Genomic DNA, 16,660 nt, shown 5'->3' with positions numbered 1-16,660 from the left:
CTCCTTCACCCCTGGGGTTAGAGCAGGATGCTGCTTTATTACCTCCATCTCGGTGGTGTGAGCATGCAGCTTCTGCACCATGTCCTCGGCCTCGCGCATGCGCCGGCTCAGCTGCGGCGAGTGCTCGGCCGGGGTCAGCTCGCTGTCGTACGACTCCAGGATGGCCCTCATTCCATCACGCTCCTGCCGGGAACAACAGCAAAAACTTTTAGGGATAAAGCCTCTAAATGCCCTCCCCGCCAGGAACAACAGCAAAAGCTTTTAGGGATAAAGCCCCTGGCCACGCTCCAAGGAGAGCCTTCTACATTTTTGCCCACTCTTCTTTTACGCGGCAACTCAACTCTGATGGATGTACACTCGTCATCTTCACGTCAGCATCAAGGCACAGATGGACACACAGTTCTAATAAAATAAATGTTGCTCTGTGAAGACTGAAAAATTAGACTGTCTTGTGTCTATAAAACCCCATACCCTTTGCAGGAAAGCAATATGCAGACACTCTAACAAGCAGATGGCAACTGAAAACAGAGCCTGCCTAGAGACGCTCTTCTAATTCAACATGGCTGAATGGGTTTCCTCAGCAAAATATTTAGTGTTGTACTTGACATTTTTCCTGCCAGAGTCTCAGCAAAGAAAGAACAGAATTGTCACAACAGAAATGAAACAGATTTGACATCGAACAAAGTGGCTGAGAGCAAATATCCTCAAAATGGTATCTGACTTATCACTTGTTAGATGCTACAACACTCAGTGCTTGTAACAAACATTTTTTCAGAGGTTAATGTCTGGCAGACTGTGTTCGGCTCACTTTTCTATCTGCTGGCAATTACAACCAGGCATTTGCAGAGAAAGACAAACAGAAAGATCCTCCTCCCCTCCCTGAGAACAGCTTCTCAACTATAAAGCTTGGGCTCGGAGCTAAACATAAAACTTTTTGTGTGGGGTCCTGGCTGAAGTATTCCTAATGCTTTCCCAGCTTCAGACAGCACCTAATGCCTCCCTCCAAGGCACTGATGGAGAAGAAGAATGGGGACAAAAGGAAAATTTCAAGAAGTCAGGTGTGTTTAAGGAGGTTACTGGTTACACTGCAATATGCACACGGGGATACAAAGGTTATCTCCTCATTCCAAACCTAAAGGTCAGACTGAATGTGGATAGCAAGTGTCCATGTGGCAAAGGAAGGAACATTGAAATTCAAGGTGTGACAGCAAGACTGGGGGCACTGCCAGAGGTACAGTGTGTTCAGAGCATGTCATGGACTGAAAGGTCAGCCAAGATAGTTGGGTTGGTCAGCAGGTAAAAGGACGCCAAGACCAAAGGACAGCCTGGGGCTACAGGAGCTGGGTTAATAAAATTATAAAGAAGGACAGGTTTTAACATAAATAGTACCAGCAGCTATTACCAGCTCCTAGCCCAGATTTAACTGAAGAGAAATATACTTTTCCAGGGAAACAGTTTTGCCATAGTTTAGAATTGTTCATCTGACAGACATGTGAAAGGAAATCCACGTTACTGAAAAAGAAGAAAACCCAATGCAGCCACACCTGCCTTGTGATGAACTTGTTTAGCAGAGAGGCAGCAGGACAGGATCTCTCCATCCTCCTCTTCCCCCTCCAGCACCCACAGACATCACCCAGTCTGCCCAGCACACACTCCATAAGGCAAACTGCTTTTGCTCAGGAGATGAATTCCATTCCCCATTTACAGCCAAATCACTTTCTAGAGCACAGAAGAGAACATAATGACAGCATTTAGTGAAGGTATTGGTTTGAGCTTTTCATGTTGTTGCAATTAGATTTGCAATTACAGCATCCTCTCTCCTTCTCTGCTCTCCGAGCTGCTCCGCTGTCCTAATTTTCTCCTAAGCATCTTTCATCCATGTGATAATTTACCACTGCTATGTTCTCTCCATTACAGCAGGGGCAGTCCCAAAATCCTTGGTGTTTTTTCAAAAGCAAACAGGACCCCTGGCAACTCCCACCACACTTGGCTTCCAATTAATTGCTGAACATGAGGTCATTTGAGTCATCCCCATCAAGATCCCAGCAGCTCCCTGGGCTGTGGAGCTGCAAGGAGGACAAACTCCAGCTTTCATGTGAGCATGGGAAAACTGCATGGGAGCACGAGCAACCCTTCAGGCTGCCTTTTCCCCTAAAATCAACTACAGCCCCTGCCCTTCAAAGCATCTCTCTGAAATAAAGAGTAAACTTCTCAAAAAAAATCACACATGGTAAACACAGCAGAAGCTGTATTATAAAAAAAAAAAAAAAGGTGCTGAAAAGCTGAACTAAAGGGTGGCACAATTAAACACTTGATCCTGGAGTTTACTTATCCTCTTTAATTATTTCTAAATATTAATACTGTTAGTGAAATGAATTCTCAGCTTCCAACAAGTGGTCCCCAGCTCCATTTTTTAAACTTCTCCCCATCAAGAGCACTTATCGAAAGCTTTTCCCCCGCTCCTAAAGATCTTGTTAGTTTGGCAGGAAACAGAAGTTCTTGTTGAAAAGTCCTCTGTCTAAAAAGATTCTCTAAAATGTAATCCTAATTTAGTAATTGCTGCAGTATTTCCTCATTCTTCACGACCCATCAAAATCCTCCCCAGGCATTTTCAGATGCCCTTTCTAACCTTATTCTAATACAGCTGCTTTGCTGCTTCCTATCTGGAGAGTGTTCATCAGAATTACTAAAAAGCAGTTCCTCTGGGAATTTCCAAAATTTACCCAGCACAAGGTAAACCTCTGCTAACTCACCATGGCCCTACCCTGGCACAATTCCAGGTGCTCTTCACCTTAACCAGTTTTAAGTCAACACCCAAACAGAGATGCAGCTCATTCCAAACATGCCCTAAATGAAGAATAATAATCTTGATGTTCATTATAAACCTAGGAAATTAATGCCCTACAGCAAACCCTGGTGCTGCAGCTTGCAGCTGTGTTTGAGGAGATGTAAGTTTGAAAAAGAGGAAGGATAGTGATTTTTTTCAAAGGTTGAACAGTTTCCCTTCCTTCTGCCAGCACCAGCCCATTCATCAAATAAATATTCCTCCTACTATTGCATAAGTAACTAAGAAGAAAACACATTTTATAATTTTAACCAGAAACTAGAGCTAATCTCTTGGAAATGTGCTATGGGAAAGAACAGGATGGCACCTCTGAAAAATGCCACCCCTAAGATGAAGCTTCTCCCCAGTCCTCCCACCAGCTCCTCTACTCCCTCTGTGTAAAACCAAAATTTGACCTGGCTGACAAGCATCTTGAAGCTCAAAGAAAGTCCCTTTCTGCAGCATTCACACTTCAGAGTGGTTTAGAAACAGCAGGAATATAAGTGGGCTCGTTCAGGACTTTTGGTTTAATTTTAGGGAAAGGCCTGAGAAGGGCTCACACAAGCACCATCATCATCATCACTGCAACCACCACCACCCAAATCACTGCAGCACTGCACATCACAAGGGCAGCCCACAGATACCTGCAACTGAGGAGCACCAGAGCCTGGGTTATGGGAAGCAACTGAACAGTAAAACATAGCCAAAAAACCATAAAAAGGTGCCTGACCTTATATACATACATATAAGTTCAGGCCCTTCTGCTGCTGCTGCTCGTTAGCCCCTCTTCAAACACACACCCAGCCCATTCACCACAGACTTTCTAATTAGCTGAAGAAAAGAAAAATCAATAAGAAAGAAATTAAAGTTACAAATCTAACTGAAGTCAGTCACACACCCAGGGAAAATGTGTTCCTGGGGTAAAGTTTATCTAGTGTCATAATTTTATTGAAATCCTATATCTTCCTATTGACTTTTATCCTTTCAAGCTGGATGCCAGAGTTATCATTATTAGAGTCTCAGTGTTGCTCGCAGGGCTGAGGTTTGAGGTGGCTTTTTTATTTTTTTTTCCTTTTATAAACAAGCTGTAATTGTCTGGTTTATTGATCAATAAATCTTTCAACTGCCTCTCTTCACCCCGCTCCTGTTCTGGTGGGTCTCCTGCACCGTTCTCTGCAAGAAAATATAGGGTTGTTGTTTTTTAAAGAACAGATTGTTTTGTCATTAGCAATGAGAGAGTGGGAACTGTGCCGGTCAGTTCCAATAATGGCTTTTTAATGACAGATTCTAGTCACAGTAAAATCTGCTTTATTTCCACACGAGTGAACTCTGACTATTAATACACAGCCCAACGGCACAGCTCGCTTGCTCTCTCACTTCTGCACGGGCTAGAGCCTGGCAGAGGAGACAGACTCTGTACAGTGGAATCAGAATGATATTTCCCACTTGGAGCTTTTTTGATGGTACAGAAATATTCCAAGTATTACATCAGCTTTTTGTTCAATTAATGATAATTTTTAGGGAATGTTAATAGGCTGCTTCATTATCAGAAATCAGTGGCAAGATTTCTTCCCCCTCCTCTTCATCTCCAGACTCCTAAATCCAAATTAGTAATAATAAGGGAAAATTTCAAGACTGAAGAAAGATATGGAGCTTCAACATCAAACAGATGCTATTTGCAATCAGGTATAATTTAGCTAACTCTTTCTTGTAAAAACACAAATAAAAGAGAGAGAGGGCTGTGTAACACAGGTCTGGGCTTTCTTGCTTTAAACTCATATATAGAAAAAGGGAGATGGTAAGTGGGGCTTGACCAGATGTTTAACATCAGTAAAATTAGTGGGAAGCATAGAAATACAAAGCAAAATATGGTTAGAAATAACCGAAGAATATTTAAATATATTAGACTGTGTCAGGACCTATTGACAAAACATATTCTTAGGTTACTTAATAAAATTAATCACATTAATCTCTGGTCCATGAGCAAATATCCTTGAGGAACTCACAAATGGCAAGACAGCAACTGAAAATAGGACAGAGAAACAGACCCAACCTTTTAAAAGAAGGATGGAGGAGAAGATACAGACTCTGGCAATTATAAATCACTTCAATATTTTGGTATCTCATAAAATACTTGAAAAAAACATTAACAATCAAATTGCAAGCAGCTAGGAAGAATTAAGGACAAGAAACAATCAACTGAGCCTTAATATGAATAATATCAAAACAGTCTAATGTCCTTCTTTGACAAGTAAATTGTCTACTGAATAAAGGCAAATAATAAACGCGATAAATCTTAACTCCAGTGATGTGTTTATCAAAGAAGAGAATTACAATTCAACAACATCTCTGTAATTTGGAGGAATGAGTTGGCATCAGGGTGATGAAAATCACGGAAACAAAGCACAGAGTGTTGCGTGGCAGCAGAGCCACCAGGCACCATGAACAGGCTGCAGCACCAGGGGAGATCTGCCTCTTTCCCAGGGCTCCCTGTTTGCACCCTCCTTATGGGAAACACATGCAGCCCTCTTCAGGCTCAGCAGGATGCAGGGAGATGCCCTGTGCCCCACAGAAAAGCATTAACCAGGGAATGTGAACAGGGATGCTGACATCTAACAGGTTCTGCCCCAGTCTGAGGGCTGGAGGGATTGATAAGGGATTGATAAACTGTTAAGCCCTACTTTGGAAATAAAGCTATGTTCAAGTCCTGTTGCTTTATGGAAAGTGTAGGGTGAGAAGCAACAATCAAGTGACAGCAAAATCCAGGAAGCACCAGGCCTGCAGGGAGAGCTGGGGCTAAAGACACATTGGGTCAGACTTTGCTCTTATGGGAGCCACTTCCCTCAGCTCCCTCTTGGAGCACTGCTAATTGGCACAAGAGCTAATGGACTCTTCCAGAACGAAAAGCCCAAGAGTTCCCAACAAACAAAACCAGCAAAAGTTAAATTGCCAGAAACTTCTCAACCCCTCCTTGCCTTCAGCAGCATCTATGATCACCAGAAGGCAAATGGTTCCCTTCCTCTTACCACCCTATCTTCGATACAAGTCATCTTTAAACCAAAATTTTCTACTCCAAGCCTACAAATATCTTCCTTCTCAGCTGCAGCCATTTCCCAACATTTCTCTCCGTGGCTGACCTATTTTCACATTACTTTGCTAATCAGAACTGACTGCAGACACATATGTATACACACACCATTGACTTTCTACTCAAGACCTCAATTAAAACACCATTTACAAAAAAAAGCCTGTTAACTTCATAAAAATAAAAACATCCAGCAGATTGCAGTACCCTTGCACTGACAGGACCATTGAGAAACATTTTTTAAAATATCCTTAATTCTCAAATGTGACTGCCTATATATCAACCCTCTGCTTGTGTTTTTGCCCCTCGAGCCAATATAAAGTCACTGCAGGAATCTAAAGATGGATTTAACCTATAAAGAAGCCTTTCAGATGCGCTGTGCCCTACAACTAAGGCTTCTCCAAGAAAAATAAAATATTCCTTCTTTTGAGGTCCAAGTACCTCCATCCATGCCTAACAGGAATAGGCGGGGAGAGGTCAGAAAGGCTGATGGGCACAACCACAGGCACACAGCAAACCAGGAACCCCTGTCTGTCCCATCATCTCTCTGCAAGGGATGGTTTTCATCTGTTTTCTAACAGTCTCAGAGCCATTTTCTTGCTCAGAAAGTCAGGTTACCATTCAGGTTGAACAGCAACTTTCCTCCCAAGGCTGGAAGTCTGGAGAAAGCAGCCACCCAGAGAAACTGGTGGGAAGAGGACACAATCAGGCAGAGAACACGAGAGAGATGATCAAATACTCATTTTACGTGCCAGAACAAGGCATTCAGAGACACTCCTAGCTTCTCAACCGTCCATTCTTAAATTTTGGAGAAACTCTGCAATCCGATTGCTCTCCTGGCCAACATTCAGCTGGCAGCTCTAAATGTACTCCTACAAATACCTATGTATATCTTACATGCTCTTGTATTCCGTAGGTTTTCCTCCTGATTTATAGCCCTCCCTTTCTAGCTCTTGTCCCTCTCCTCCAACACTTCTCTGCAGAGAGCTCAGCTTGCCTTATATCCTGGCAATGGACCAGAGCAAATAAATCCACTGTAACTCCTTTAATCCATCTCTGATAAATCTCCTGCTTACTATCTTCTGGAAAATTGTGCGTGGTCTCTGAAAACCCCATTTTGCTTACAGCACATCCATATGCCAGCTGACAAGCAATCATACAACTGACACTGCAACAAATTAAATATTATCTGACTAAAATACCCCTGGGGTCCTCTTGCTTCACAGTGAGTTTAACGTGTTTAGTTATGTTTCTTAGCCTCCTGCTGCTGTGAAATAATTGTATGATTTTTTCTTCATTTAGCTCCCCTCTACTGGAACACTCACTGCTGCCTGTCTCCAGAGTGAGCCTGCTTTTCTGTCCCAGTGTGTTTGTCATCTCTTCATTCCAAAAAAACCCCACTTTTTCCTACCACTTCTCACAGTCCCACTTGCTCAGGCAGTGGCAATCTTGTGTGTGAAGCTGCCTTATTCATCTGCCTCAGCACAGGGTCACTCACCATCTGACACCATGTGAAAAACAGTAATTTCTTTTTAAAAAACACCCAAAAAACCTGCAACATACCTTCTTCAACCTAGCCACTAGATTACCATCACTGCCAGAGGGAAAGCATACAGCTGACAAGGAAATGGATTCATCCTTACTTACTGGCAATACAAAGCTAAAGTGTTATTCACCTATTCAAAAAAAAAGAGAAGAATCAAAAATAAGATAAAGAAGAAAGTTTTTGTGATGGTACATGAGATTTTTATGCTGCCAGTGTTGGCAGTGCATAAAAATTCACCCCTATGTTCATTCCTTATTCTCAGATTTCTTTTTCCTCCTGTCTACTAAGTAACCCAGATATTGGCCTCTAAAGCACTTAACAGCCAGTTTCCTGCAGTTTCAACCACTTAAATATCATTAACTTGTGAGAAAAGTAAACTGAATTGTGCTCAAAGCCCATGCTATTATCCCTGCAAGAATGAGGAGGAATGGCCCCACCACCTGGGCTCTGCTCCTGGGGTATTTGGGCTAAGGCAGAACTGCAACGGGGGGAAAAGCTCTCACATCACATTTTGAGGGGACCAAAAAAAAAAAAAAAAATCAGAAGTTCATCCAATCCACATCACATTCCATTGAACTCAAAAGTAATTCCTTGATCCCCTCATGATGTGTCAACAACTCCAGAAATATGCCAGCTGTGGCTTTTTGAAGAAGGCAAAGAAAAAGGGATTTAAGGTGATGCTTCAGAATATCCATCACCCGACTGCTTTATTAGAAAATATTAATAATTTCCCATACTTTACTTAATTCATAAAACATTCCCTCTACTGCCTGCAGGGTAGAAAAGATCAGTGATTCCAATCAGAGTTTCACAAAGTATACATCAAATTATCTCCCAGGTCTCCCATAGCATATCTGCATTATCTTTATAAAGGATTCTCATGGCAGAGGGGACACAGCTCTTGGCCCTTGCAGCCCAGCAGTTCCTCCTTCAGAGAGCACACTAGGCAGAGAAGACTGAACTAAGCCTGGAATCTGGCCCAGTGGGCACCTTCCATACTACATAAACCACCTATAAAGCAAAAGAACACCCAAGTATATTCTTCTTGAAACAATAATAACCATAAAGGGTCATTTCACACCCAAACCATGCTCCCAGCAATGAAACTGGGCCAGATTATTTAATCACATCCAGTGATTTATCCAGGGCAAAGCAATGATAAGCCTTTACTTTGAACTAAAATTCTATGCTTTCCTTGCATGAGGTCAAAACACTGATTTTACATCATATATGTTTCCCATTACCTACATGATGAGGGCTCCATGTTTTAACTTGTACCCTTTGAAAATATGAAAGATTATTTTAACACTTCTGTCTTATAAAAGATGGAAACTGCACCAAGCAACACCTCTTAGGCTGTTTTTAATATCAGTTTATTCTCTCACCCAGAGCACAGCTCAGCCCTCACCCACAGAAAATGTCTCATTAGCTTGATCAGGAATCACCTTCAGCATTTGCTCTCAGGCAGCAAGTGAGCACCATGAAGCTGGGCTGATCTTTAACCTTGTGACCCACACTTCTGAAAGAGTTTTCTGCATTTGAAAAGGAAAATGTGCCACCTCAGTGCTCAGGACTGCAGCTTGTGAGCAGAGGTTTGCCATATGCTGGCTCTTAAATCCCATATAAACCTCAGGGCAGGCTGGCAGAGGAGCCTATAACCCACCCTTCTGTGTCTGGGATCCTGCTCCTCTTGAGACCCTGACAGGGTCAAGAACAAAACTGGATGTTTAAGAAGCAATTACAAAGACTACTTCAGGCAGGTACTTTACCAAAATTCCAGCTGCACCTTCACCTTGGGCTTCTCAACTCGAGAAAAATGACACCTAATAAATACATTTGATAAACAGGCTCTCAGTGAAAACTCCTCCAGATACTTTTATTGATCATATAAATATCCAGGCTTTCTGAACCCTGAGAAACACCTGACCTTGCCAGTTTTCTGGTGGAAATTAATCCCATTACTTTTTTCATTGCTTGAAAATGCATTTTCTTTTATCAGTTTTTAATTTGCCACCTTTCAGCTCCATTGAATATCTTTGTTGTTGCCTTGCACAGACAGGGAAAACAACTCGAAAACAACTTCTCTAAACCATTCATTCATTAGACTCTGTGCTTTCAAATTGTCACCTCTTCTTCAACAGCTTTTTAAGGTAAACAAGTCCAATCATCAGTTTTCCAGCTTGACTGCTTTCCCAGCCTTCCACACTCTCATCACCCATGTCTGACTGCTGCTCTCGTTCCGCAGCATCTTTGGCTGAACTGGGTTGATGAGGAATAAGTGAAGAGAAACAGTGAAGATACAAAGTCCTGGGTCTCTTCCCCACCTCTCTGTGAGTAACAGGGGTGTCCTCACCCACTCCTGGCACGGTCACAGCTACAGGACAAGATGCTCTCCCAAAAGCTGCTGAGCCAAAAAAACCAGCAAATAACCTCCTCAAAACCCCTCCCTCAACCACAGCAGGAGAGAACAAAAGAGAAGAGGATGCATCTCTACACCTGAGACAGAACCTCCAGTTCTTGTGATAAGAGCCCACACATATAAATTTCCTCAAATTTAAACATTTCAGAACCGAAACTTTTACTTTAAAATAGCCTACTAGTTAATAGAGTGAATTTTAACACTAGCTGCCACTCAGTGAACACCTTCCCTTTAGTATCACTAGGCACTGTAAAATTAATTCACAGACAAAATGCCATCACTTTCTTTTCTTCCTCTCAACTGTCTCTGCAATATTAAGTCAACAAACTCTTTCCTCAGAACTGCACTGACATCAAGAATGTTATGCTCAAACCATTAGACAAAATGTGAAGCACTGAAGTTGCGCTTCATTAAAAACGTGGAAAAATCAGTTTACCAGAAGAAAAACATTATTTAGGAAAATATTCATTATACACATCTGAAAAGCAATTATGATTAAATGTATGATACCGAAACATTCATCAGCTGTTAATTAATATTTGACCACAATATTTGCATTTTCAACAAAACCACATTTCAATAAGGAACAGAAACACACTAACAAAACATCTCCTTCATTGCAAACTAAACCCTTTGGTTTGTTTTCCTAGTAATGAGCTGCCACGTTTTGGAGAATGAAACAGACCATCAGCTTTTCTACTTCTGGGCACAGCTTCAAAGTGTACAGAATATAATCACTGAAATAGCTGGCAAACAACAGACAGAGGGAAAAAGTCCCTCCCTGCCATGTAACATGCTGGTCAGTAGCAAACAGTTAATGATGGTTATCCTACTTCCATACTGCAACACATCCACGCAAAACTTCCTGGATAATTTTAAGGGACTTCAGTTGAATTTTTGCCTTTGCTGTGTTCCACCTACCAGAAAGACAATCCAAAGGACGCCCAACCCACCATAGGCAGAATTAAAGAATTTTGAGTTGGCAATCAAGTCCTCAAGAAAACAAAAAGGTGAGAACAGACCCTTTTGCACAGCAATATTTAAGCACACAACACTCATTGCTACATTTGTCCCATCTCTGGAAAAAAGTCCATTGTGATGTGCCAGGAAATACTATCAGAACAATTTTTCTAATTCTAAAGTAAGTTAAAAGTCTAAAGTAAAGTCACATACCTGTTGCTATATTTGGTTCTTCTGCTTCCATTTGGAAAATACCATTATATTATTTTAAAAAATGCCTTTCAATAAACTTGGCACTCTCCTGACTTGGTACAATCTTTCTCAAATACACCTTTATCTTAGCAGCCAGTGCTGTATGGGATGATGCCATTTTCAATGGGGTCTATTCTCAGCACTAGGCAGACTCAGACTTGCACAACAGTTGAGGTCTGAAAGCTCCTCAAGATATTGTCCCTCCCCCAGCCTCCCCAGCTCTCCTGGTTTCCCCTTCTCTCCAGAAGCATATTCCCTGGAATTCTTCCAGGCAGGTTCATGAACAGATCAGACTCCCCTCTCCAGAAGACCAGGGCTGTGATCCTGCTATTGGCCTTGTTTCCTACTCTCTGGAGTAATTTTCAATTATTTAACAGCATCCTTAACATCCACCTTAGGCTGTTTAAGAAAACCCTCACAATCACCATAAAATCACTTGAATCCATAAGCACAAAAAAAAAAGGGTTGGTTTGGTGATGAAGGGAAGACAAAAGAAAGAGGAACAAGTCACACAGCTGGAATTTCTGACCACCTGACAATCTCTCCCCCTCCACTTATTCCAAAAAGCCGTTCCTATTTCATTTGCAACTATCACTTTTTAGACTTGTCCTTATTATTTCACCTTCAGTAACAACATTTGTGAGCTTTACCATGTTCAAAGACAGCAGGACAACTGCACTGTTGTCAGTGCAGACCCAGAGATGCTGCCCATGGCTACTAATTCTCTTCAGCTTGTTGAGGGTAAAGAAGCACCCAAGAAGCAGCAAGTGATAAGTTTCTTCCTGTCTCCCTGTGCACATCAAGGATGCTAAATGCACACACAAACAAAATCAACAAGCAAGGTTATGCAAAAGAACCCCTGTTCTAAATACCTGCCTCAAGTCCGTGGGAGAAGTAGTACAATTTTTACAGCATATGTCAAATCTTTTCAACTTTTTCTCTGAATCAAATTAGTTACTAATGAAACAGTTTATGATTAATACTCACTTAAGTCAAGGAGAAAATGAGGGGAAAAGCTATCAGCTGAACACGAGCAAATCACATCGGCTCCAGATATACATAATGAAAGGAGCATATGCAAAGAAAATACGGTTGCTGTATCTTTAGAAGTCTTCAGTTTCTGAACAGGCTGTTAAAACAGTGTGATCACCACATAAGATCCTCTAGTGGCATTCCTGTGACACAGTGAAGAAGGTACAAGCAGTTGATGTCCCTGTGAAGTACAGATTTACCTTCTGACGATGGATCTTCTGATGGCCTTAACACCTGAAGCCTCACCAAGGTTTGTATCTTACTGAGCACCTGCACAGAGTTCCATTCAGGGAAATATTGATCCCATCCACCTCAGGCTGCTTGACAAGACCAGGCTGGCTCACAGGCTCTGTCATTTGGATTCCCCCTAAGCCCAAGGAGCAGGACACCGAGGTCATGAAGGGAGGAGAGGGCAAAGCACAGTTCATCCATCCTGTCTGTGCTCGGAGCTGCTGGGGCAGCGCCCTGGAAGCACGAACAGAACACAAAATACCTGCTAGAAATGATCTCTACACCTGTAAGCACAATTCTCAGCAAAAATTTATCACCTTTTCCTCCAGAGCAGTCTTGTACATATTTGAAGATATGTTTCTCTGCAGTATTCACTAGTGTAATTCTTCACTTTTTCCTCTTACTTTTTACCGTTTCACTAGATGGTTAATAAATATCCATTTCTCTCCAACAACTGAGAGGAACCACTCTAGCATCTCTCTCAGTTATCCAGAGCTGACTGCAAGGAGAGCCAGAAATAAATGAGATGGGGAATAAGGACAAGAAATCACTTTGTAATTGAAAACTCAGGGCCAGCCACCAAGCAAAATGCAGAAGACTCACAGAGCCACACTTAAAATCAAAGCAGAGAAGAAATGTCTGTGGTCTTTGATTAATATTCTGTATTTGCACATCCAACAGGTTACCCCATGTACCTAATTTTAACAGCAATCCCTAAAAGCTTTGAATTTAAAAACAAATGTGGTACTAATTGAAAACCCTCCCTCACCAAGCCTGTGGCACAGCTTATACAAGGACCTGTTCCTCCAGAGGGCACTGAATGGAAACTGTAGTTGTATTTAGGTTTTGGATACATGAGAAGGGAAGGAAAAAATACTGTCAGATCAATGTGTTTGAAAGAGGATGACATGAAAAGAATAAATAGGTTGAAAAGTAGAGAGCTCTGAAGTTTTCATCTCAAAAGAAAAAAAAACCCCAACTTTACACAAAATTTTAAAAAACTTCTGAGGAACACAAGCAAATGAAGGAATTAATCTCCAGCTGAAGTCTGCGTGCTTCTAAAAGAAGGTACCTATTCAATCATCTTTTTCTTAATCAACAGTTTAATACTATAAACAGAAAAGCAGCAGCATGACAAATGAAGTTTTTAGAGAGAGCTTCTCCCTGCCTCCTCCTGTGGCACCAAAAGGCAAACAGCTGCTCGCTCTGCCTCGCACGCCTTGTCCTCACACTGGCACACTAATGGGTTTTCTGACAAGGCAAACTCTAATATTAGACACTGCTCTTATTAGCTCAGATCAGAGGGTGCTGTTAAACCCTGCAGGTACCACACTCTGCCGAGGTTGCTCTCTTTATTTCACAAATCATGTGTAATTGCCTCTCTAATATCACCCACTGAATTGAGTTGAACACAGTCATTCTTCTCCAAATTCAACACTCATGCACTTCAAAACACATGTATTTCATTCTTAAAGAATACTTTTTAACAATATAAATACTTCAAAAGCTTAGAATTGAAGTTATTAGACAATTTACCCCACTGATACCAACAGCAAAGAGACACACAAAGGCAACTCCTCCCATGCTCCAAACAGCAATTGCTTTTTCACTCACCACATGAAGAAACAAGGGGTTTCTGAAGTGGTTTTAAACCCTTATGTTTCAATGAACAGTGTGTGATGGATATGGCTGTTATTTGCAACGCCATAGGAGCGCGTTATAAATAAGCCGGTGTTATTTATAAGCAGCATGTTGTTCTGCACACCAGAGCAGCCCCAGAGGCACAGCATCCCACGGCAAGCTGGCTGAGAGGAAAGGTTCTGTGGAATGTTTGCACAGGCTTGGGCACACGGGTGATCTCTGTCAGGGGCTGCTGGAGCCTGCCAGGAACCGTGGATGCCTGGGAGGGCATCGTACAAATAGCGAGACCCTCACGGGGCAGTAAAAGAGATGGCAAACGAGCAGGAGCTGGGGTGAATTCTGCATTCAACATTAAGGAAATTTCTGTGGTCTCTGCTGTGCCTGATAGCAGACCATTTTAAACAGAGCCAGAAATGACAGCCTGTCTGTGCTGGGGGTGGTTAACACCAGCATGAAGCGCTTGCTCAGCGTGGACTGAGAGGGGAGGACAGTTACTCATCAACTAATGCTTACTTACACACCACTCTCCCACCAAGCTTGCTAACAGTCTGGCATGCTAATGGACAGTAAGGAATTTTTTTTTTCCCCTTCCTCTTCTCATCTTCAGTCTTACCCGCTATGTTGGAACCAATTTAATTACTGCTAAATCATCTCCAACAACGCACGCCAAGCTTGGCCCTGTATTTCTTCAAGAGGTGTGATTTTATCCCTTAGTTTCTCCTGCTTTTTCACTTATTTGCTTTTTAAACAGAAGAGATTACTGCCAAGATATCGTGTGAGTTTCATATTTCCCTACCATTTACAGATGACATTAGTCTCTTCCTTGCTCATTCCTACTGAAACAATGCTGTCTCCTGGCACGTCAACTTTAAAAAGCAAATGCAATTGAAGTTATCACCATGCAGCTCACAAAGAGAGATACCTGCATGATATAATTGATTCCTCTTCTGATCTCACCGGTTAACAAAAATAATTGAATTTGGTACCCTTTTTAACACACTCACATATTCTTTCACAGTTCTAAGTTGAACATCCTCCCTGCTTTTGTCCTTGGTCTCATTTTCAAAAACTTTTATCTTTAGTTTGCCAATCTAGCACAAGCAAGAGACTCTCCAGTCTGGGGAAAACTGGAGCACAGACAATTAAGGCAGAAGAGAAGCAGAAGGAAAAATGCAGTATAATATATGCAAATGCAGATGTCTTACAAGGACACTGTTATAAGTATATATAACTTGTTCATGAAACTCTTCCACTTGGTGCAGGGCTACCTTTAAGCTTTTATGCTGCACTTTTTAGCAGTTAATCCTAAAGCAGCCTCTTTGGGGAGTTCAGCATCTCCATCTCCTTGGAGGGGAAACTGGTGCCCCAAGATGAAGTGGTTGTGGTCATTCGCCAGTTTAGAACTGGGCTAAAACACAGACCTCTGAAGTCTCTCTGGGGATCTTCTCAGTGATTAGGTCATTCTTATCAAAACAAAACAACAAAATGTGCACCAGCTCTGTAGGAAAGGATCGCTGACACTGTGCAGCCACTTCTGAGGTGCTGCCTCTCCTAAAGTCACACAGAGAAGAGCAAAACCAGAAGGAAACAGTAAAAAGAAGCAGAGACAGTAACAAGTATGAACATTCCCAAAGCATTCCTGTTACACGTGCTCCAAATTCTTGACATTCAAAAGTCATGAAAGATGTTAGGAGATCTCATTCCTGTCTGTTTTTGCAGAAGAAATAATCAATACCCACCAGAGTCAACCAAAATGTGGCTTTGAATTCTAGGAGTAAAAGGGGAAATCCATAGGTGCTGCTTTGTCCCACTATGAGGAGATCATCCCATCATCTCCATGCCTCTGGAGATGAAAATTAACAGTTCCATTAACAGTTCCATCTGTAGCCACTGATACTTCATCCTGTCTCTCATGTGAGCAAAGGAACTCAGAAGGAAAGCTTCTCATTTTCTTCTCAAGTCAGCTTTCTGCTGATGGAGCTTCAGAAACATTTTCAAACCAGTTCCAAGCAAAGAAGACCAGAGCATTTAGTTTGGGAAGGGGAAAAGCACAAGTCACAAACCCAGCAATGACTTCCAGCAGCATAAAGCCAAAAGCTTCCCTGCATCTCCATTTCACACACAAGTGAGGAGAAAAGGCACTCCTGATGTCACAGCCACAAAAAAGCCCCATCCTTCAGCAAAACCAGGGCTGCATTCACAGGATAACTTTGCTGAGCTGCTGAATTTATATGCAGCAACAGAACCATGGAAGGATCAAATAAAATTAATTCTGTCTAATAACAAATTAATTGTCCATGCCAACCCCTAATGTCTCCATCATCAAATGAATTTCCATGTTATTTACCCACCACAACTTCCCATGGGGAAGGAGGAAGACAGCTGCTCAGATTAAAGAGCGAAATGGAAGAGCCTCCAAGACAAAGAATCTTTTCATTTTCTAAATGATTGCTCTACTCCAAAACGTCTTAGGAGAAATAATGTGGGTGTTTTTTTTATTCTTTTCACAAAACCAAGATGCAAACTGCCTGATTTGATGCTGCTATTTCATTGTCTCAGAACTGCATACACCAGCTTCTAGTGGCAAGGAGAGAGAGGCTCAGGCAGAAATAATGTTCCCATTACAAGAAAAATAAATTGTCAATAGACCTAAGGAAGTTACTTTTCTCA

General features: G+C 41.8%; 1 protein-coding gene across 17 annotated transcripts in view; it reads right to left on the bottom strand.

Moving 5' to 3' along the window:
- Window positions 1-16,660, bottom strand: part of MAD1L1 (mitotic arrest deficient 1 like 1) — a 349,002-nt gene that overhangs the window by 206,556 nt on the left and 125,786 nt on the right. For 16 of the 17 annotated variants that reach the window (XR_011155161.1, XM_069029432.1, XM_069029437.1 and 13 more), the window contains one exon: window positions 43-183. Coding sequence is in view for 16 of the 17 variants with exons in the window: in XM_069029432.1 (XP_068885533.1) it covers window positions 43-183 (141 nt within the window). In the remaining variant the exon portion in view is untranslated. Of the gene's footprint in view, window positions 1-42; window positions 184-1,544; window positions 1,720-16,660 lie in introns of all 17 variants that reach the window. The other variant, XM_069029446.1, reaches the window with a different exon arrangement.

Source organism: Aphelocoma coerulescens, chromosome 14 (genome assembly GCF_041296385.1).
Source record: "Aphelocoma coerulescens isolate FSJ_1873_10779 chromosome 14, UR_Acoe_1.0, whole genome shotgun sequence".
NCBI lineage: Eukaryota > Metazoa > Chordata > Aves > Passeriformes > Corvidae > Aphelocoma > Aphelocoma coerulescens.
Note: the sequence above shows the minus strand (reverse complement) of the source record. Positions and strands in the feature narration are given on the sequence as shown.